Source organism: Lycium ferocissimum, chromosome 5, assembly GCF_029784015.1.
Source record: "Lycium ferocissimum isolate CSIRO_LF1 chromosome 5, AGI_CSIRO_Lferr_CH_V1, whole genome shotgun sequence".
Lineage (NCBI taxonomy): Eukaryota > Viridiplantae > Streptophyta > Magnoliopsida > Solanales > Solanaceae > Lycium > Lycium ferocissimum.
In genome coordinates, this window is record NC_081346.1 from 682,073 (window position 1) to 706,576 (window position 24,504).

The 24,504-nt window shown below is 33.4% G+C and overlaps 2 protein-coding genes and 1 pseudogene across 2 annotated transcripts; all 3 read right to left on the bottom strand.

Moving 5' to 3' along the window:
- Positions 1-5,468: 5,468 nt before the first annotated feature.
- On the bottom strand, positions 5,469-11,196 carry LOC132055275 (GDSL esterase/lipase 5-like; annotated as a pseudogene).
- A 988-nt stretch (positions 11,197-12,184) lies between these two features.
- Positions 12,185-13,512, bottom strand: LOC132055277 (uncharacterized). The gene is made up of 3 exons (XM_059447010.1): positions 12,791-13,512; positions 12,530-12,622; positions 12,185-12,385 (listed from the first exon to the last, which is right to left on the bottom strand). Exons 1-3 carry the CDS (start codon positions 13,319-13,321, stop codon positions 12,320-12,322), a joined length of 690 nt encoding a protein of 229 aa, XP_059302993.1. The 5' UTR covers positions 13,322-13,512; the 3' UTR covers positions 12,185-12,319.
- A 2,455-nt stretch (positions 13,513-15,967) lies between these two features.
- On the bottom strand, positions 15,968-18,851 carry LOC132055276 (ethylene-responsive transcription factor RAP2-12-like). Its single transcript, XM_059447009.1, has 2 exons — positions 18,537-18,851; positions 15,968-17,173 (listed from the first exon to the last, which is right to left on the bottom strand). The coding sequence occupies exons 1-2, from the start codon at positions 18,766-18,768 to the stop codon at positions 16,287-16,289; spliced, it is 1,119 nt and encodes a 372-aa protein (XP_059302992.1). The 5' UTR covers positions 18,769-18,851; the 3' UTR covers positions 15,968-16,286.
- Positions 18,852-24,504: the final 5,653 nt, after the last annotated feature.

The following is a 24,504-nucleotide window of genomic DNA, read 5'->3' on the forward strand; positions in this document are numbered from 1 at the left end:
GTCAACTCTGAGAAATTTAGGATTTTTTCGCGTAAAATAGATCCGCGCAATATAAACAATAGAAGTGTGTACTAACTGGATCGAAGGAAAAGGTTTCCTATACAATCTCTAGCCCAAGAATCTCTCTCCTACTTCATCCAAGCATAGGGGAGCCGTGCACTTGTGTCCATAGATTGTTTCAAAAAGTGGCATGCCTAAAAAAGTTGCCCTTTCTCTAAAGAGATTTGTGTGATCAACGACTTTTTTATGTTATGAGATTTCGAAGACTAAATTTAGCTATCGACCTCAATCATCAAGCTGAAAACCTTTCTTCTTAATTGATAAGGTAGATTTATAAGTCACGTAATGCGATTTAAGCAATGCATTTGCTAAATTTATACTTACATTCACTCATTTTGAACAATTGAAACCCCTGTCATACTCCTTTAATGTCTCTTCATTTTCGACAACAAATTAAGCCTCACCACGGATTTATTCGCCTAATTTTGGCAAAGATTCAATTTCAAACTCCTTTATTGCATGTTATTTTTTGTTTGATTTCATAGTCCTATTTCGTCCGATGAAAAAAAGTCATATCAGTAAGTTTATAACATATTATTTTCTTGTAGACGTATAAATCTTGTTTACTGTTTGGTATTATTATTATTATTGTTATTATTATTATTATTATTATTGCCTTTCCTTGGGAGAAGTATCAAAAACAAAAACTAAAGATTCCAACTTTTATACGTAACAGTTGCTTGTGCTATGGATATTTCGTTTATTTGTTTATTTTTTCCATTTAGCTATGTGATGGTTGTTGGTGTGTAGGCCTGATTTAAGTGAATTTTATTCTAGCTTCAATTATAAGTTGGAATCAATTATATGAATCATCATTAATTAATTATATTTTTATTTTATGTTTATCTTATATGAGTAATATTAATAAAAAATATTAAAAGTTTACTAAAGTTAAGTCATTACTCAATTTCAAATGCTCACAATTCGATAAAAAAAACTAATTATATAATCGAATCAAAAAGAAAATGAGAAGTAAATTTTTTCTTTTTTCCACAAAAGTAGAATATAGTGGAAAGGACATAACTCTTTTTTCTAATTTAACCAGTTACAAAGCTCTTTCGTCCACGCCATTTTTACAACAAATTACAAGCAAGAAAAAAGAGGGTGCAAGAGATGTTAATAAGGTGGCAATAGTGACGGGGAAAATGTGTGATTGGGAATATTAGTTTGAGCCGACAAAGGATAAGCACGTGCCTTGAAACAAGTGGTTCATCGACACAAGCAATTATTGGCAAAGAAAATGCCACAAAGTGGTAGCGGCGGGTTTCGCTGGGTCCGGCTAATGGTACGAAACGAAGCTAGTATATGAAATTTATGAGTTTTGAACTTACAATTCACGTCATAACTTATTTTGATTTTTAATTTAATTAAATAAATATTTATATCTAATAATGCAAAATTTTAGCAATAGTTAATGTGCTCAATTGAATCCGCATCTAACATTATAATTTTGCCACTGGCCGAACTGGACCTTGTTGTGGCGTTGCCTCTAACCATTTAAAAAAAAAAAAAAAGGTAAATCAATGCAATTTATCATGGTTAAGTTATTTTATAATTATGGTTAAGTAATGTTGAATATATTCAAATACATGTTATACATTCATTGATTTGGTGTAAACCCTCGTGTGGTAAGTTTTTACCATATTTATGTCTACTTATAATTTGATAAGAAGAAAATGATGCTATTTTTTTTAGTATTCTTGTAAATTTGATGTATTATTTTTCACTGATTTCATGTGAAAAATAAACAATAGTAATAATAACATACCCAGTGTAATCTCACAAGTAGAGTCGTAAAAAATAAACATATAATTAAATTATCTTTTGTAAAAGTTTACAAAATAACTCTCTCTGATATTTTGTTTACCATTTGTAAAATAGTTGAACTCATTAAAAGATTTGGGGAAGTTGTAGAGAACGAACGACATTTCTCATTAAGACGCCATGTGAAATGAGAGAGAACAAATTCGATGAAGGGAAAGGAAAACGGAAATAGAAAAAGGGAAAGTGGAAGAAAGTGAGTTTCTTTCTGTAAATTGGAGAATTAATAGAAACAGAAAAAAAAAAAAAAAAAAACCAAGCTTTCATGTTTTAGTTTGTTCCGTTTTTCTTGTTTCTTCTTGGCAAGAAGCAGTGATATGTTTATAAATTCTTCGAACTATACGCATTTCAAAACTCACTAGTATAATACTGAATCCTAACCACTTGAACAATAATTTAACTCCGTTTACCATGATTTTGAGAAAGATATTTTGAAGATTTCTTTTGTTTGGTCATAAAATTTTGACAAGTTTTGAAAATAAATCTTCAAATCCCAAATTCTGATTCAAACCTGTTTTTGGACTAAGATCTATGTTTCGGCTTTTTCAAATTTTTTTCTAAAAGACTACCCCTAACTTTTGTATTTATAAAAAAGGTCCATCTATTTATGACCCAACTAATTCTATTTACCATGTTCCTCCATTAAAGTCGTATATACCGTGTTTCACAATTAAATCGGTCTCTTCTATAAAGTGAACGAGCGAAGCTGTGCCCAAACAATAGAAGAAGAAATCCTAGGAAAAATTGCTCTGCCAACTGTGAAAATCCGTTAGTGGATCTTTGTATTGTAATTTAAATTATAGTAACTAGTAAGTGTGTTATTAGCCATTGTTATTAAAATATCATGTTCTACATAATTTGGGTTTGCAAGTATGTGTGTTGTATGATTGGGTATTCTTGATAGTGTTTACAACTCATAGGTATAAGTAATATTTCAACAACAATAACATACCCAGTTGAATCCCACAGTGTGGGGTAGCGGAGAGGTTAAGTGTACGCAGACCTTACCCCCACCTTGGAAGGTAGGGAGGCTGTTTCCGAAAGACCCTCGGCTCAAAAGAAAATAAAAGAAAACAAGGGAAGAAAGTCAAGTACCGACAAGCAAATCAAAGCAATGCGAAAATGAGAAATAACAAGAGCAAAAAAGTCATGATAAAATAGCATGGAAAGACAAGACCCAACACATAAAAGCAGGAATCAAAGGGCAATAAAAAGTAGAGCAAAACTACGCCTACTAGTGCGACAGAAAAGCGAGACTGCCTACTAGCCTTCTATCCTAATTTGAGCCCTCCACAACTTCCTATCTAAGGTCATGTCTTCGGTAATCTGAAACTGCGCCATGTCCTACATAATCACCTCTTCCCAATATTTCTTTGGCCTTCCTCTACCTTTCCTAAAATCGTCCATAGCCAACCTCTCATACCTCCGCACTGGGGCATCTATGTCTGCCTCTTCACATGCCCAAATCATCTCAGCCTCACTTTCGGCATCTTGTCCTCCACCGATGCCACTTCCATCTTATCCCGGATATCCTCATTCCTGATCCTATCTCTCCTAATGTGCCCACACATCCACCGCAAAGATTCTCATTTCCGCGACTTTCATCTTCTGCACGTGAGAGTTCTTGACTGACCAACACTCTGCCACGTACAACAGAGTCGGTCTAACCACCACTTTGTAGAACTTGTCCTTAAGTTTTGGTGGCACTTTCTTGTCACACAACACTCCGAAAGCAAGCCTCCATTTCAACCATCCTGCACCAATACGATGTGTGACATCATCGTCAATATCCTCATTTCCTTGTAAAATAGACCCAAGATACTTGAAATTTCCTTTCTTTTGAATGACCTGGGTACCAAGCTTCACTTCCACATCAGCCTCCTGAGGTACGCCGCTGAACCTGCACTCCAAGTACTTTATCTTGGTCCTACTCAACTTGAATCATTTAGACTCTAACGTCTGTCTCCAATCCTCTAGCTTAGAGTTAACTCCGCTACGATCTCGTCAGTCAAGACTATGTCATCTGTGAACAACATACACCATGGCACCTCACCTTGAATTTGTCGCGTCAATCCATCCATTACCAAGGCAAATATAAATGGGTTAAGAGCTGATCCCTGATGCAAACCCATCAGAACATGAAAGTGCTCCGAGTCTCCTCCTATAGTCCTTACCCTGGTCTTGGCTCCATGATACATGTCTTTGATCGCTCTAATGTACGCCACAGGTATACCTTTAGCCTCCAAGCATCTCCACAGAACCTCTCTTGGCAATGTTTCATGTTTTCCAAAACAAAAAGTGAAATATGTTTTGAAAAATTATGGCCAAACACATTTTTAAAACTTAAAAAAACTTTACTCAAATCATGTTTTTCATTTTTTTTTTTTTTTTTTTTTTTTTTTTTTTGAGAATCTATGACCAAACGCTAGCTTGGTACTCCTATCAGTTCCTATGGGATAATACAGAAACAATAAATTAAGAATGTAGATATGTGTATATTTCTTCTTTCTTCTTTTATCTTCGACTATTGTGAATAAATTGTTAGCAAAAACTGCGGAATACCACGTTGTCTGATTCATTCATTGTAAGTTGTAACAGACAGGTGGGATTGTGAATAATAAATAATAGAGCACATAAAAAATGAGAATGCAAATGTTAGCATCAAGACTGCAACTTGTTGGAGCTTAGCAACAGTCATAACATGCTAATTTTAGACTCAATTTTCTGGGTTAAGGTTGTCAGCATCCTCTTCTTGTCGGGTCTATTTTCAAGAACTGGCCCCCATCATGCTCGTTACATTGATTCTTGCAATGAAAATTCTGTCCTTGTTTTGGATAAGAGTAGTAAATGAAGTGTTTTGGATAAGAGCAAGAAATGAAGTCTCCATGTTCCCATTCCATCTTTACTGAAATATAAGGTCCAAAGCAATTTCCAGCAAAACCCAATTAATGATTTGTCTTAGTAGGCGTTTGGACATGGTTTGAAACCATGAATGAAATCATGATTTGAAATCATGTTTGGACATGCAATTTGAATTTTTTAAGTTGTATTTTTTCTTATAGACATAAAAACCTCACAAGTTATGAAACTATTAAAATATTCTCAGTTCTTATACAATATTATCAAATGAGCAAGTCATAGCTCATAACAAAATTAATACGCTACTAGAAAGCATTTCTAAAAAATACAACATCAATTGATCAAACTTTAGTTCAATAAAAAAGAAAATTTAACATGAATAGTAATATAACTACTCTTTAATATAATCCTCCCACATGGTAGACATAAATAAAGTTGGTGGGAGTAATTGTTAAAAATATCTACCAACTTATGGATCTTTTTTTACAAAATATAAACCTATGGGTCACGTTTTATATTTAAAAATTTTGAAACCCCAAATCATGTCTTTTTGAATGATTTGGGATTTCAAACCATGAGATGAAATACATGTCCAAACGCTGATTTCATCTCATGATTTCAAATCACATGTCCAAACACCTACTTAGAGCTCTTACCTTTTGTTTTTAAAAATTCTTTTTTGGATGAAGTTGCATAGTAACAACTTCCTTATCTTATTTTTCATATTACTCACATATTATGGATGGCAAAATGAAATTGTCTCTTAAGTGATCTGATGATATATAAAAATTATCATTTGATTTCCCTTGTCATATCCGTAAGCAATATATTTGGCCAAAGTAGACTTTGTGCACGTCTTTGTATTACCCTTAAAACTTGTGATCTTAAACATTTGTCACGATATTTCTATAAATGCAATTCTTTAATTTTTAAGATTCTCTTTTTGCCCTTAATAATCCATGCTTTTGGTTCAAAATAATGTTAGGATTATAACTATTGACAGATAATCCCACCTTCTATATTGGAGAGAGAATTTCATGATTTTAGCTAATACCACAATCAAACACTGCACAAATCTAATTACAAATTATATATTGGGATAACCCCCTAATCTCTATCCAAACAACCACTTATCTCGTTTGGTTGGGAACAAGTTATCTCATGATTACGTATTCCGGGATTAGTTATTGCACCCTCTCACATGGATATAAATAACATTACAATCCCATAACTAATCCTGTGATTAGTTATACCGTGACTTTATCCCAACCAAACGTGAGATAAACTCATCTCAAATTTAATCCTGAGACTATTTATCCCTTATACCAAACGAGCCCTTAAAGTTAAAGAATTTCCAAATACATATAAGTGTCATGTTTTTTTTTTTTTTTTTAAAACAAACTAAAAAATAATACTATCATATAAAATGGAACTGTGGGAGCAATTGTCTTTCAACTCAAATTATGGATCATTTTCTAGAATAGAAGAATTCAGGAAGTTACTATTGTGACGCAGTGCTATGCTCATAGAAGTTAATGAATATCTGTATTCTGTACTCTATGCTTCTGTACATAACAATGATGTTAGAGGCATTGAAAGAGAGTCTTGAGAGTAGATGGCCCTCCTATCAAGGGACCATTCCACATTTCAGCTGCCATTTGTTGGTAAATAGTTTGAGTTAGGTGATAGGAGTCCCAAAAGACATGCTTATTTGGGCTTTTGCAAACCTCAAATTGCTTCACTGGCCTCTTTCCTCCACAACTGTATATTCCTCTAAATCTTCCTGTTCCACAACAGGCTCTTTTCCCTTCCTTTAAACCTACAAGAACATGTTTGGTTCTCAATTGAAACAGCTCATTTAATTGTTTAAGAGCTCATATTGCAGAACAATTCTGGATAAAATTATTGAATAGTGTAGGAGTAATAGATAGTCATGTGTTTGATAAGCACCTTTTAGTTATGTTGCTCGGACTTTTTAAAATATACTGTCTGGCGTGTATTCGATCCTCCAAAAGCTATACATTTTTTGAGAATCAAATACAGGTGCAACATCATTTTAGAGGGTCTGAGCAACATAGCTTTTTAAGTTAAATGACTGCAATTTTCCTCGATCTGTTTAACAAATTTAAACTTTGGAAGTATCATTCCATAAAAAAAAAAAAAAAAAAAACAATGGCGAATGACTTAGGAGTTTTATTTAAAGAAGAGTATTTCAATGATGGCAAAAAATATTAAGGATCAAATAATAAAAGTTTTCGCTAAACCAAAAATAATTATAAGCCGAAAATCATAAATTTAGGGTAACCAAATTATAATTTTGACAAATTTTAACTCATAAGTACTTTTAATATTTATCGAAATATAAGGATAAGCCAAAAAAAAACATATCTTATAAGCTAAATTAGTGCATACCATGTCTAGAGGGATGGTTCATCCTTTATCTCAAACTACGGTTGTAGTCATAAAGTGAGTACGTGAACCCTTTGAACTTTTTTTGCAGTCTTAGGAGAAGAATGTGAAGCTCAAGATTATGTAATTTTGCCAATTTTGAAGCTTCTTCCAAACACCCATTTTTGGTTGGAGGGTTAAGCATTCTTAGGCCTGGTAAACATCCCAAGTCACCCAAATTCAGAAACCCAAACTTCCTGCCTCCATTCTTGTATATCTCCTGCGTAAATTTCATTATAGATTTTGAGTTGATTACTCATAATGTATTCAAGTAACAAAATTGTAGAAGGAAGTCCCGTTTCTTCGTTTTGTAAGAAATACATATACATACAGAAAAGTCACTTTATTTTTGTAATTACATACACAAAGTCACTTATTGCAATTAAGTGATATTTTCGGCTACTTACTTACGTGACAATACTGTTTACTGTTGCCAAATTCATATAACATCAAAGAATATCCATCATAACCTATATAACGAGGATATCCGATCCGCTGACCCGATCCAATTACCACTGACTTGACTCGTTTGAGCTGTAATTGGATAGGGTCAGGGGATTGGATATATTTATCCTGGTTATAATGTGTGTTGCTTAATGTTTTGTAATTTGATAATGGTAAATTATTGTCATGTCAGTTAAGACCACCCGAGTGTAATGAGTCTTTTGTTTGAAATGACAAAAATAGAATGGTCATTCTCATACAAAATAAAGGAAAAATAACTTTTTGGATATAATTTTTATTAGTTGAGTGACCTTCACCGGAGACGAACTCTTGAATTTTACTTACTTCAACCACAGTGGTCAAGTTGCCAATGACCATTTGTACGTATTGGGTACGAGAATAGGAAGTTAGGACTGTTGAATTGGTCAAAAATGGACTTAAGTAGTCATTGGTCCCAATGCTAATCAAGTAAACACTACTTCTGAATATCTTGTCCGATTTTGAAGAGCCCAACTTGTTTCTCAGCAAAATTTTCACCTTCTTGTAGTTGTTCACTTGTGTCTTCAAATCAATCACCTGAAGAATTTGAGAGTAAAAACAAAGAAGTTCTGCATAATGCACTTTCTTATGAAAAAGGCTGACACACTAGAAACAAAATTTTACTTGTAAGCATTCTAGGGGGGTGGGAGGCCATAAATTTTTGTTTCGTCCAACATCAGTGTGGACGTGTCGAAAGTCCAAGATAGCAGGGTTTTCGTTTTTGGGCCTGGTCCGTGGCCCAAGGATTTATTTGCTACTTTACGACCTTTATTCGGTCACTAAAAAATTTAGTCCATATTAGTCCAATGAATTATATACTCCCTCTGTTTCAATTTATGTGAACCTATTTTCTTTTTAGTTCATGCCAAAATAAATAATCTTTTTCCTAATTTGGAAACAAATTCACTTTATGAAATGATTTACAACCACACAAATATTCAAGACTTATTTTGAACCACAAGTTTCAAAAGTCTTCACTCTTTCTTAATTGTCGTGCCTAGTCAAATGGTTTCACATAAATTGAAACGGAGGGAGTATGAAGTTTTTGTACAGTGTCCTTCGAAGGCACTGGTCTTCATTCTAAACCCCTCGTATATGTTGTCTTTAAGTTTGTCCCTGCAGCTCAGTTAATGAAAATATCTAGACAGGCTTCGCTCGGCATAAGCTCAACATGATATTTATCTTCGGAAATTGAACTTTTGCCTCGCTCGCCACAAGTTCTGTAGGAATTAATTTATGCGGCATAAGTTGTGTAGCTTTTTCAGATTATGTTGATTGTTGAAAGTTTGCCATGTACGGCATAACTTGTGGGATATTATGATACATATGCCAAACGAAATCTTAACTTATGCCGCGCGAAAAGTCCTAAAGGGCAAAAATTAAGGATCACCCGGAAATAGGGTATTTGTGCAAATGACCCGAATTAAATTTCACCTTTAAAAGTAATTTCTTTTTCCAGATAAATTTAACTTTGTGGATTGAGGTACACAATTTAAATAAAAGCACAAAAATGGACATTTAATTTGTATTCAATTGGTCTGTAGCCTGATTGATAGACTAGACAGTAGACCGAGAAATTTTATTCGGTTGTTCTTTTTTGTACAGTTGCTTAGTAAATGAATTTTTTTTTTAAATTTTTTTATGATTTATAGATCCTTTAGACCACCGTCTAAAGATTTTCTTGAACAAACTGAAAATCGTATGAGAAAATGTTAGACTTTGATCTAAAATTTTGTAAGCTATACAAATGTTAGACTACTACATATAATATTTTCTGTAATATTTTAAAAACATATAAGCAAACATTAGACTCGAGTTTATATTAAGCGAAGCAAACACTTGAATGGCAGGGACAAATAGAAGAATACGATCAATGCAGTACTTGAATTTGCACTAAGCTAAGAAATTTATCATGTATGCTAACTATTTATTACAGAAGACTTTTAATCAGGTGAAGTGGTAACCTCAAATTACATGCATTATATGAGAGTGGGACTAGTTTTTTATTCCTTATTGACAGTTGCCCATTGAATTATAAGGCAGATGATGAATGATAATTCAATAACATGATAAACATGAAGTTTCTAGAATCATATGCGGCGAGACTAACTACAAGCAAATAGAATATCAACGCAATTAGCGGCAAGTTAACTATTTTCTCCAAAGTTGGAAGGTCTTTTACTTTAATGGTTAGAAAAAGTACAATCTTGTGAGTTCTTGTTTGATATCTATCGCTATTAGACGACATTTATTTTGCGTGGTCCTAACTACCTAACCTGCTGTAACAGAGTAATATATAGATATTACACTATCAATGTACTTAGAATAATTTTAGTAGAGACCCAAGAAGTGAAAAAAACGTACTGCACCCTCGAAAGTCTGGACAAGAGAACCAGCTCCAGCTGATGCAAAGTTTGCTCCACTTACGTAGTTGTCCTCTTCATTCCCTGGCTGCAGAAACGGTGGTGGCACTGGAACGTTTGCATATTCAGCTGTCAATGAATGGAACCAAGAACACACGCAGTCATATTTGTCAATTCAATTAGATCAATAAAACAAAGTAACCAAAAAAGAACTACAAAATGGACTTTGAGTTTAACCAACCTCAAATTATATAAGCACATAACAGATATATATCCTCAATCAATGTGGACAGTTCACACATACGTTTATGATTGAACATTTGATGTATATTATATGTATATTTTATACTTAAAAACATACAAAACCTGTACATTTGTTGGCTATTTTGTAATTGTAAATAAATTAGATCACCAAAAGGCATTAGATCGTAATTATCTCAAAAATATATTCAGAAAAGTAGACCTTGGGACTAACTAAAATAAAAAACTTGCTCATAAGGTGAAAATTTGATCATATAAGAAGACAACAACTAATTCATTCTCTAACCAATTTGAGACACTTAACAGACTAATTAGGATAAAAATTTACCAATAAAATCTGAAATCAAACGGCCGTCAGAAAATCTTCCAGTAGGGGACTTGAAGTAAGATTGTCCATAGGGCCAGAAATTGGCTTGGTCAAGAGTGGATGTGTTGATGTAATTGTTGTTTCCCACATCAAAATAGGAGTCACCAAAGATGAAGAGAGCAGCTCCCTTTTCTGGCTTTTTGCATTCACTGATATGGAGGCTGTAGGCTGCACCAATTCTCAGATATAGAACCACCATGACTGTGGTGAAATAGCTGCTTATGGCACCCATGGGATTATTTGCCATATTGTTTTTAGCAAATTTGATTTCTCCTGACTTGTTTTATGGAGACAGAAGAATAAACCCTTGATCATGAAACAAGTAGGACCTCTTTATTAATTTATGCTAGGTACTAGTTAGCTAGTTAGCTAGAAGGATAAAGAACTGCATGCATTTTTCTGAGTTTCTATGATTACCTACGCATGCCACTGTTTGACTAAAGCCAGCAGCCAATTTTCCAATTTGGTGTTGACATTTAAGTTTTGTACACACACAAAAAAAGAAGAAGGAGGCATATATAGGGGGCCCATTTAAGAAGAGGGGGGGGGGGGAGTGAGTACAGTTTTTTTTTTGTTTAATACTTTATAAGGATACGAACCCAAAACATCTAATTAAGGGTAAAGAGACTTCATCCATCCGATGATAACACAAAGTGGTTAGTCATTCATAAATTTAAATAAAAAATAATGAAACAATTGCATGGTTATAACGTTACATATGGGTCGGTGGTCCGATCCTTCATTGTTTAGGATGATTAATTCATTCATGTTGATACTTGTTTAAACACCACTTGCTTCATCATCCAAGCCTTGTTGACTTTATTTTCGGACTTCAACGATGTGAAAAAAGTTGTAAAATCCAACTACTAATTGCTTGTCCTTTGAGAGATTAAAGTGGTTAAGAATGTTTAAATTCTAACAACATGAAACAGTCGTCGATGCCGCGTAGATTGACCAGTATGAAGACTAATTAACGTCGACAGTAGACATTTTTGTTGACGACACAGAAAAGCAGTTCATGTGTAAACAAACTTTACTTTTTATGCTTTTTGGTTTGGTTTCAAAAGGCTATAAAAAGCTCCGACATGGAACTTAAACAAAATCATTTGCAGTTGTAGCATTTTGACTGTCTAATTCAGACTTATTCAAACATCTCTCACATGTTAGAAACGGCACGTTTTCCTAATTCCTCAATCACCTCCAAATAGCAAATAGGAGTATGTGGTACGTACAATGATCAAACTTATGTTGCTCAAAATTCTTCAAGTAGCAAATCCAACAATACCACTGTGTCGTAGATATACATAAGCGTATCCCCAATTTGAAGTTTATGGATTCTGGATTTTATCCCTTTTGAGTTATTGGGTTCAAAATTATTAATTTGCACATATTAAATGAATTTTTAAGATAAATATAAAATTTGGACCAAAGCTACTGAATTTTGCCAAACCTGTACATTCTATTCTACCTGGCTATGCATAGATAATAGATCTACTACTTGGTAACACATAAGATTACACTATTCATCCAAAACTGTATTTAATTTACACAAAACTAAGGTATTACAAAATAATTAATGAATTCATGAGTGAATATGTAAGTAGCATTTACAGTTCAATGTCATTCAGAGTGTATATATATATATATATTCAGTGCTCTAGATGTAAATAGAGGCAGAGCACTTGTTGGAGAAAGTTCCCTTGATGTTCATTGGAAGAGATATCTGCAGAGGCAGAACGAATAAAATAGAAGAAAAAAACTTGTTATTAACGTTATAAACAGTACGTGCGTTTCAATATAAAGTATTACATATTGTAATAGTTAGAATCATGAACAGGTAAATGATATTCAGGATAATCGTCCATACCGTATTATATTTTGCTGCTTTCAAGCTGTAGACTAATTGGTTACTGAGTTTAATATGGTTTTGGTCAATGTTTATGTCGCACTCCACCGCAAGCTTCAAAAAATCGAAAGAAGAAATACAATTATACATACTAACTAGAAAATCTGTACATAACTTATAGCATAATTTTTTTTTTTTTTTACTTTATCAAATCGTCAAAAAGATAACTACGTGTAACCGTACGTCCACAAATAAAATGATAGTACTGGAAAAAGCACAGACCTTAACCTTGGGCAAGTTGACATTGAGAAGTTTTACTTGAGCTGCAACATCACCCAACATGCTTGCCAATATAACACTTTTCGTGGAACTTTTTTGTTGCAATGATATATTAGACAAAATTTGTGTAACATTCACGCAGTAAAAAATTGCTCGAGCCTCCAAGGTTAAGTTATTGCTATGTGGAGGTTGATAAAATGCAGGAACTTGAATCATTCCGATCACTACTCCTCCATTAAATACGTGAAACTGCGTCGGTCTATACCTTATGCCAGCCTTGTTAGGATTTTGCGCAATCAGTGTCAGACAGACGACAGATGAAAATAGTGGGTCAGAGCCCGAATTCGAGAGGTTCAACTTGTAAGATTGTACCTTTAATGTTTGAAGAGAGAACACAGGCTTTTGGGGCTTCAAGATTAAGAAGAGCATAGAAGGAATCGCCACTACCACAAGGGCTATCAAGAAAATGAGGGTGAAAAGAAAGAAGAGACATTTTTTGAAGGAAAATGAGTGAAAATAATATGAAATATCCATGACATGAAATGAAGCAAATCATTTTTGGAACTTTGGTATGGCTTAATTAGTTTGCTAGCTCTTAAATGGGGTTATGTAATTTGAGTTTATAATATTAGTGAAGCCTTCAATTGGAAGGAGGAATGTGATGTTTTTCTTTCTAACAGTGTCTTTCTGATCCTATATTCCTTTCTTGAACTTAAAAAGAATTATGCACTCTTGAACTTAAAAAGAATTATGCACTTGCTTTCTTCTTCTCTTTGTTTCTCTGATTGCTTTATTCTGGACTTTCTCCTCAAAGTGAAACTTTACATATGACTAGTTCTTTCTCCGCCACCTTTGCTCATAGCTAAGGTACGGGTTGGGCACTTGGGCTAGGATCAGAAACACTTGAGTTGGGCTTAGATGGGCTCTCATGTGCAAAGTGTTGGCGTTTGCACAAATGGTCTTCTTTGAGGTCACTATTTAATTATTTTTTCCTGTTAGTTTAGTGGGGGGCTTAATTTGGGATAAGGTGTACAAAATATCGACTTTTCAGCCAGTGTAATTGAAAAATTGTTATTTCAATGAAGTTTCACCTGTCGAACTTAAAAAATTACTGTAAATTAAAATTTTTACGGTGATGAAACGTTTTCTCACTTTTTGAAGCATTTTCGGCCAGTGTCATTAGTTACAAGGACCTAAGGAGCACGTTTTATCTTCTTAAAGACATATGCGACTCCATACGATTGACTTATCCCAAATGATATATGGCACTGCCTTAAATAGGCATATACCAAGATAGCACGTCCCCTTGATCTTGATTCCTGTCATCATTTAAATCACACATTTAATTAAGGTCAAATCTACATGTAATTCGTAAAATGTCATAGGTTTGGGATTCTCAAGTTTGTTGTCATTTAGCTTATATGCTCCAAATAAATGTCAACAAAAACAATAGAGGGTATTTTAAGTTGGTTAAATATGTAGTACTTTCTTTCTTTCTTTTGCCTTATGATGAAGTAAGATCGATCATTTTGATTCCATTACCTTGTACAGAGGTGACACGACAAAGCAAGCTTAACTCGGCCTGAGATCAGTTCTTGTTGTGCCAAGTACACGTGCCTTTGCCTACCTTTTTAGCTATTTTGAGAGATGGAGGGGGTAGGGGTTGGGTTTAATTAATTTTACTAGTACGACTCCCAACTTTAAGTTGGTACAACGTAAAACAAACTCTACCCTGGCCCTCGTGCTTAGATGTTTCTCCTAATAGTACTGTAATATATCACGGGCAATCACATATCTCCAAGAGTATCTGGTGACATCCAGAGCAGATTAGACCCCACTTTTACCAGTAGACACTATCACACAACTCTTTCATGTTCACAATCATAAAACAATGACCACGAAGAAGATAGGTTTTCTCCACTTTTATTTTAATCGGATTTTGAGTTTGAATTTTAAAAATGAAGATGTTCTTTGTAGGAAATATTCTATTTTTTTTTATAAGTCATACGCGATATATGAATTCACATTAATCTGAGTCAGTAAATTTTGATACCAAATAATTGTAAAGAAATGGAAATTGCTTTATTTAGCCTCACCCACGCTACCTATGATTTCACCTCAATAACCTGTCAGTCACCTACCCACCAATAGCTCTCCCCACACCAGTCATGTCTTTACGTAACCTACCTTGTTTTCATAACCTCCTGAGAGGATAGCCAACTTGCCTTTTTCTTTCTTTTCTTTAATAATGCACCCAATGACATTTGGTTTGCAAACAAAATTATAACAATAAAATGAATAATTCTTGGATTGTGATTGGATGTAGTATGAAATTATACCAATATTTGTGGCATGTTCTGCCTTCCAGGCGTAGTAACCAGTTGATGAAGCGTTCATTATTTTTACGCAATGAGAATGGAGGGGCATGTTCGAGAAGATACATGGTCAAGGACTACTCGGACCACAAAAATAAAAGCTAAAGAAGACTTTGATTTAATTGCCGACTCAATTTTACTCCTTTATTCTATTCGATCCTAACTTGCGTTCATCCCCTTCAGACTACATTTTTGTATTATACAAAAATGATATACGCAACTCACTTCATTTCTCAATAAAATTTTCTTCTAATGCCACCAAAGTAAGACATAATTTTTACACAATGGTAAAAGAACTAGAGATGGGACTCTCATAGCGATATTCACATAGATTCCAGCATGTACATTCAACTGAACTAGAACACTCTACAAATCGAAATGATCTTAACGTACTCCGGATCCATTTTCCCCAAAATGCAAAACTTGTTTTTTTTTTAAAAAATATAACCGATTAATCTTAAACAGAACAATATCTACACGCCAGACGCCATGCATTTCCTTGCTAAAGGAAATACAATTTATTCGAACAAAAATGAATAGGTCGCAAAACATTTAGGAATATGTAGAAAAGTGAGTCCCAACAGACACTTATGACGCATCTACGCGAACAACAAGGCCCTAGAAAATGCCAAGGCTGATTCACCAATGCACTCACATAAGTCACCCAACTGGTCTGCCAAGTTGCAGTATTATTTTAGTATTTTTTTAGTCTGCATATGCAATTGAGTGAATTGAAAGAATAGTCCCATGTGAAGAAGCAACTTGTAAACACCAACAAAAGTAAGCAATAGCAAGCATCGAGTTCTTCATCAATTGTCATCATTCATACAAGTCCAAAATTCCAAATTTAAAACTTCAATTTAACATCTTGAGTAGTTAATTAAAACCTAATTACCTATGTACTGCTCTATCACCAAATACATATTGAGCGCACAATCCATGGCTTAATCATCGTTGTCTGTGGATCATCGTTCATCCACCACCAGACACACCTAAAAGAACAAGTCATAACAGAGATTTAATTAACATATCAATAAAGAGCCTTTCTTGGGAGGCAACAAAATAGCAAAGTTCACTCACATGAAGCCTTATTTACAAAAACTAGGCAAGGCAGGCATGTTTACTTAAAAGACGCCTCCCATTAAAGAAGGAAAATCATCAAAGGACCATAAGTCCATAGCATTTACAGCATCCTGAGTTGCACTTGTATTCAGCAAAGTATCAACTGATGCGGCGTCCCAGTTTCCCTCTATATATGGGAGTTGAAGGAACTTCATCTGGGATTCAAACGCTGAAAGCTCTTCAGATAGGTTGTTCACGGTGTTTCCATCATCAGCAACGGGATTGTTGGTGGAAGATTTCAGCTTTTTCTGAGGATTGGCGTCTTCAACAAATTGAGCTTCATTAGTTTCAACAGCAGCTGACAGAACAGATGATATCTCCGGGGTCCTGGAGCATGGCTCTCCCCAACCAAAATCAGAGCACTCAAAAGAGTTACTTCCTACATCAGAGTTGAAGTAGATATCAGCACCAGCTGAGGGGGCAAATGAACCGAATCCTGAATCTCCACTGCTCATATCCTCGTATCCATACTGCTTTGTCGAGGGTTTCTCTTCAAAAAATGCAAAAGAATCATAATAGCCACCATCCTCAACGTTGTTCATGATAGTTGTGTCGGGCTGAACAGAGTCCAGGCTCTCCTTAGGAAGGACCTTCTGAGGATTCACCTTAACAGTGTGTCTTGATGCAGGCGCTGGAGCTTCATCAGGAAAGTTCACCTTAGCTTTCTTGCCTCTGATCCTCCTAGCCTCAATATCATAAGCTCTGGCAGCTTCTTCTGCAGTATTGAAGGTTCCCAACCAGACACGAACCCCTTTCCTTGGGTCACGGATTTCAGCTGCCCACTTACCCCAAGGTCTCTGTCTGATCCCCCTATACTGATTCTTCCTCTTTCTCTTAGAGGATATATCAGCATCCTTGTCTGAATCAACAGTTTTCACAGATTTGGAGCCTTCAGATAACAAAATGAATTTAAATATTTCAGTCATTTATAATTCCATCATAAAGTATTAACGATAAATCCATCAAATACTAAGCTATATAGATAATCATAAAAAATAAGAAGCCTCTGATAACACTGGTGCTAGATCTTACACAAAATCAAGCCTTTCCAAAATCTCTCTTGGTATCATGATTACAAACAAAGGTGGATCCAAGATTTGAACTTCATAGGTTCTGGATTTTAGAACAGCTATATCAAGTGTTAGTAGCTAGATTCTAAATTAATTTTTATACACACTTAGTGAATTTATTAACACATACACAGGGTTTAGGCTATAACTACCGGGTTTGGATCCATATGTTAAAGCTTACCTCCTCCCCAGATTAAAAACTACGGTACTGAGAAGCCTAGATCTATGGGTAATAGCTAAAATCATCATAAAGGTGATCTTCGTTTAGATTTTTCTGTACCATTTAGCAAGCAAATTGGATCAAGATGGGAAATATTGATCCAAACAAACAACATAACAACAATTGTGCTTGATTTTTTTATAACTTTCTTCTATTTAGCTTAAAAAGTATTCCATTCACGAAGTTTCCCAACTAAAACTCAATGCAACTATGTCCAATTCGATACATCTAGGTGACAAGACTTGAATAATAAAGGTAGAGGCTAAAAGGACAATCAAGATTGATTTCCTGTTCTGGTGTCAGCAAGCCCTAAACTAAGAGGTATAATCAAGGCTTCTCAAAACATGAATGCTTATACAGATACCAATCTTTTTTTTGCACTAATCATTCTTTTAGCTAAAATACCGTCTTGGATCCTTCCTCTTTTTAATTACATGCCACACATCTTTTTTTTAAGCTAATCAAGAAAAAAAAAAATAGCAACTTTTATGCCTCCGCGCACATTTTCCTTATAACCAAAAAGTTACCTCCTTTTGTCCACTTGAATAAATTCAAACGTACTATAATAATAACTTCACTAGCAGAAGCAAAATCTCAATCCAGGCCAGTTATAGCGAGAATAGTCGATATAAATCAAGTACCTCCTCCATCCCAATCGGAGGTCCCAATTTATACGACACACTTTCCTTTTTCCGTCCCAAAAAAGTATTGACACTTTTCTATTAATTTTTTTTAATAGGTAACCAAATGACACTTCTCTATATTTAGCAGCAATTTAACCCTAAAATTCCAATTTTAGAGTTAAATGAAATGATTTCTAGCTAGATCATAGGATTCAAAAAGTGTCTTTTTTTCTTAAACTTGGTGACAGATGGAGTAATTAAACATACATGGCCTATTCTCTTAGCGCAAAACTGACAAAAGAAAAATAAAAATCAGAGAGGAAAGAGAAAAAAGATTACGAGTAGAGTGTTTGGAAGCAGAGAAGGCAAATGGCTTGACATCGTCATCATCGGACAATTCCTTAAAGTCCTGAAAATCAGCCTCGAAGTCATCAACTACTTCAGATCGCAAATTACTCGGATTTTTCTTCTTCATACTCAGATCGGCTCGACCCCATAACAACTCAGCAGTGAGCCGGCGAGAAGTCCGGTTCGGGGCTATGAAATCAGAAATTATAGCACCACCACACATGATTTATGTTGTGTTTTCGCAGTAGAAAGGAAAAAGATTTTGCAAAGATCTTTGGTTTTGATGATTTAAGGAGAAATGTAAATCTTTGGCTGCATTTACAAGACACGATAACTCTCTTTTATAAAGGCCCCAGAATGATGCCGAAAGCCGACAATGTTTTTACGTTGATGCCCCTTGGACTGGCGGTACTTACCCAAATTGCCCTTTTATGCTGAGGGTTAATAATGTCATTACAAAGTAAGCCTCTTATTTTTCTTTTTAAGGTGTATGTCTAATATATTTGAAACTAAAACTAAATTCATACTATTATAAAAGATTTATCTTGTGTTTAAAGAAAAATAAATATTTTCTAGAATTATGATAGACGGTCAGTAGACAGTCGGCGATTTCTCTTTTTCCAAGGAAGAGCATGGCCTTTGTTTAGCATAGTTCTAATTGTGCATGGTTCCAATATTATTATTATTATTATAGCAGTGTCATATTCTTCATATTATCACTACTGATGCTTCTTTTACCTTGGCTATCTATATTATATTTAATTTTTATACATCTCTTTTTGTCGACATTTTTATCATAATTTTTATTCGCATATTTTTCTTTCTAAACTGATTTCGAAATATATTTTTTCTTAAGCTGAGAGTTGTTCAGAAACAGTCTCTCTATACCCCACAAAAGTAGGCATAAGGTCTGCGAATACCTCATTCTTTCTAGGCCTCATTTGTGCGAGATCACACTGGATATGTTGTCATTGTTGACTAGTATTATTTTAGAAAGTAATTTTAATTTTAATTTTAGTCAATCACTACAAAATGATTTAAAAAATAATTTGAATTTGCATTGGGCAGGTACACTGGGAAAATAAAATGCTTTCTATAAAAGATTTTCTATTTTGCATATTGGAATCTGGATTAACGTAAAGCACACACTTATTCACCTTTCTTCTCGTCCATAATTAGCGCAAACAGCAAATTTAACTAGAACGTTAAAGTTTGTGTGGTGATTTTCTTGAGGGTAAAGTGTCATTACATCAGAAATAGAATGTTCTGGACTAGCCAAATCATTCAACAAACCATGAAGACAGGGGTCATGCTCGCCACACAACTTGATTACGACTTTTCTACCATGGTAGGTTAAAATTTGAAGTTTCTTTTTTTTTTCTTTTTACCAACCCCAACCTGTGGAGTAGATACATGGAATATAACCAAATTTGACTGAACATTTACTTTTCTTGAATGAATTGCCTAAACTTATTCAAAGCCTTTGCCGTTTCTAAACATGGGCTTTTGGACTAGCTAAGTATAGTGATTGGATTTGAAATGGATTGCCATTTCAAGGATGGGCGGCTTGATTTTAATAATAAATAATGGTCCGTTAAATTTGTGGCTGTGTGGAAATTCGTGAAGGCAAGGCCCACCGCACTCTCAATTTAGGGTAATTGCGTGAACAGATAATAGATGAAGATATATGTTTTACTTGGGTAAAATGTGATTCGGACTTTGATTATTCCCACTTGTTAATGCCAGGATGCACGTGTTGAGATGCATAATATTGTTATCAAGGGCAAAATGGCCAATGTATAGTACAATTTACGAAAATGTGCCTATGTTATGCATGATCATGACGTGGATTATGATCACTACAAGAGATTGTATTCGAATAATAATTAAAAAGATTTTTTAAAATAGTAAACTACTTATTTACCCACTTTTTACATACTAGAACTTTGCGAGTATCTTCCTATACTGTTTAAAGTGAAATTAATACCTCTAAACTTCCACGAATAGTTACAAGCATAAGCTGAAGTTTGTATTGGTAAATTTGATATTCTCACGAAAACCCCTCGATGATTATAGTTTCTTCATTTTAATTTATTTGTCTTAATTTGATTAGACGCGAAATTTAAGAAAGTAAAATAAGACTTGAATAATGTGCCTATGTTATGCCGGATCATGACGTGAATTATGACCGCTGCAAAAGATTGTATTTGAATAACAATGAAATAGTAAACTACATATTTACCCATGAACTTGTTCAAAACAACTTTTTACACACTAGAACTTTGCGAGCGTCCTCCTATACTGTTTAAAGTGAAATTAATACCTCTAAACTTCCACAACTAGTTACAAGCATAAGTTGAGGTTTGTAAAAGTTTGTATAGTATTGGCAAATTCGATATTCTCACGAAAAACACTCGATGATTTTATTTTCTTCATTTTAATTTATTTGTCTTAACTTGATTAGATATGAAGTTTGAGAAAGCAAAATAAGACTTGAATTCTCTGCTTGTTAACTAAAAATTTGTGTAATGTATCAAAATTTTCTTTAATGTTATGGTCATAAATATAACATGTGAAATTTTAAAATTAAAGAGTTGTCAAATTAGAAGGATTTCTTTTTTTAAAATAAACTAAAAAGGAAAATAAGATGAAGGAAATTGAAGTAAATGGAGTATAATTCTTAATCTATGTCGTTACCGTATTCATTTTAAGTCTTAAAATTTCACTTGTAGCTGCTGGGTCAGTCTAAACATATTTTACTGGCTATTTGTCCTCTTTATCCGATTCCCTCATATGAATTATCGGAGCCGAGTGAGCGGCAATTTTTTTTTTTTTTTTTTTTTTTTTTTTTTTTTTGTGAAGAAGTAAACGTGGAGAGTAGTACCACTCCCTCCGTTCCAATTACTTGGCCATTTTTTTTTGCACGCTCCGTAAAAGATTATAAATAAAATATGTATTTTACTATCTTACAATTTTATCTTAATTTTATAAAAAATAAATAATTTGAAACTATATATTTTTAATAATATGATAAAATAATATGAGACGGAGAGTAAGATTAACCGGAAGGAAGAACGTGCAAGCAGCTTTGGATGTTGCCGTCTTGGGGTAGAAAACATGGGTCGTATTGACTGGCATATCAAAGAAGTCAGCGTCTAAGTTGTAAAATCTGCGTGTCTACTGTAAACGCGGAAAAGACCTTATGTAATTTACTAATTATTAGCTTAAACTGCACTGTATTTAGTTGAAATTGAAATCATTTAAGTTTGAGATTTCGCCCTATTAGTATGTTTTCATTATAAAGTTTCATATTGAAGGCTGAAAAGTGGAGAAAGTTATGCAAAAACCTCTTAAATACTTTTAATTATGAGTGTTATTTTGATAAAAATAGTTTCCATTTTGTCCAAACTGAATAATACTCCCTCCGAATTAAAAAAAGAGTTCACTTAGCCATTTACACACTCCTTAAGAAAATACTAATAGCCAGATAAAAATAGATAATTTGACTAAACTACCCCTAATTAAATAGGTATTGCGATCTGATCATATAACACTTAATAAGGGCAATATGAAAAAATAAGGTTAATATTTTCTTGATTTACTAAGTGGACTCTTTTTTTATCCAAGAAAAAAAAAGCTAAGTGGACTATTTTTTTGATCCGGAGGGAGTATCGTACTAATGAAGAGTATTTTTGGATTGGCTTAAAAAATACATGAATCTTAGTAATGCCCATATGAATTTAGTTCGAGTGAGAGATTGTCGGGTGTGAGAATAAAACTTTAGATAATAACTGAAAAGAAGAGGAAATTACATATGAGGTCTAAAGACTTCTAAAAAATCGTGAGAGCTTAATTCTAAGACAGACAATGTCACTATATTAAAAACATTTTTGGAATGATTTAATCCAATATTATTTTGTTATTACAGGTTACTTATCGCTATTCAAATCACCGACTTCATCAGTTACGAACAATTCAGTGAGTAAATCATTTTTTAAAATCATTTTTTTTTTATTATTCTTATTCTTATTGTAATAATATTTATTATTGTATTAAGATGAAAGCTTCCCTTACATCAACTGGATCAAATTTTACATATATGAATTTATTTTTTACATTATAATTGTCGACTAATGAGATTATATCTTTTGGCTGTGGCTTAGGGTAAAAATACTACTGTAACTCATATTGAATATTTATACCAAATCATTAAAATAGACTTCAGCAGTTTTAGATTACAATTAAAATCATATTAACATTTTTTGATATCACTTAACATGAAAAATGTGTAAAATACATATTTTATATTTATTAAGTTAATATAAATATGCGACGCAAATAAATTTTTACGGCACTGTCGGATAGACTGATGGTACTATTTCTTTATGCTGATAATGGGGAAATTAAATTGAGATGCGACAAAAAGATGGAAGGTACTACACCAACAAAGGATAAAAAGGAAAGGGCACCCTTTTCTTGATGACCCGAAACGCGAGTTATGTGGTGGCTGAGGTTGAACCGTTGAGGACCTGCATCCTTGCAGGCCGGGTTCATATCCCAATGTCAATAAGTTTCTTGTCAAAGCATTTAGGCCCACTTCACTATTTTAATTAGGAATATTTAAAGTAAAATTACATAAATAACTACCTTATTATAAGTTCTCATTATTAATAGCTACTCTTTTCAATATTACGATATATATAGCTATCACTTCATTAGTTTATGTATTTGGACACATGTATTTGAAGGTCTTCAAATACATAACTAATCTGTACATAATAACTAGATCTCTTAAATTTAGATATTAACGATGGTGTTTATTAATAGATAAAATAATATCTTTTTTTAATATCTTTCTCTCTTCCCTTCTTTTGGTAAGGTAAATTTTGTTCCAAAATTTTAGCTTTTATTTCTCTCTCCAACCATAATTTTCCTTCTCTCTTCCCTTCTTTTTGTAACTAAATTCAAAATTCAAAAACATTAATAATAGAATGAAACACAAAAACAGAGACTACGATCACTCAATCGATAATTCGAAAAATACATGATTTGTAACTTCAAAACACTTAAAAAAACAATTGTATTTAAGTTTTTATTGAAAAATTCAAATGCACAAATACATTCAAAATTTATAAACGAATTAAAATGACTGTGTATTTAATTCGCAGTTCATCACTATTTCAAATACACAAATACATACAAACAAATGAGGTCACTCATTGGTTCAAATACACAAAAACATGCAAACATATGCATCACTGGTTCAAATACACAAATACATATAAACATTCATAAACGAATTTAAATGACTGTGTATTTTATTCGCAGTTGATCATTATTTCAAATACACAAATACAGACAACGAAACACGTCACTGTTTCAAATACACCAGTACATAAAGCATTCATATACAAAATTGAATGTATGTGTATTCGATAAACAATTAATCACTAGTTCAAATACACAAAAATATGCAAATATATGCATCACTAGTTCAAATACACAAATTACATACATATTAATTAATAAAAACAAAAATAATAGTGTAGAAAATCAACGAATCAAATAACATTGAAAGCCATTGAGGCATCAAGAAGGTATGTTAATAAATGCTATATTTTGATGCCAAAAAAAAAATAAAAAAATCTAGCATGTTTAGCAGAATCTGCAATAACAATGATAGTCGTTGTTGAGAAGAAGTTAGGGTTTAGTGGAAAAGAAGAAGTTAACAATAATAGCCGTTGTTGAGAAGAAGTTGGGGTTTAGGATTTAGTGGAATAAGGAAATGGAATATGGTTGAAGAAGGAAAGGGAAGCTAAAATTATGAAACCAATTTTAATAATAGTCAATGCCTATATTAAGGGATTTGTTTAACCATGTATGTGTATAGTTACTGATATAGTTATGGATGGTAAATTAGAAAAGTAAATTTGTTACTAAATATAAATAACTAAAAGGA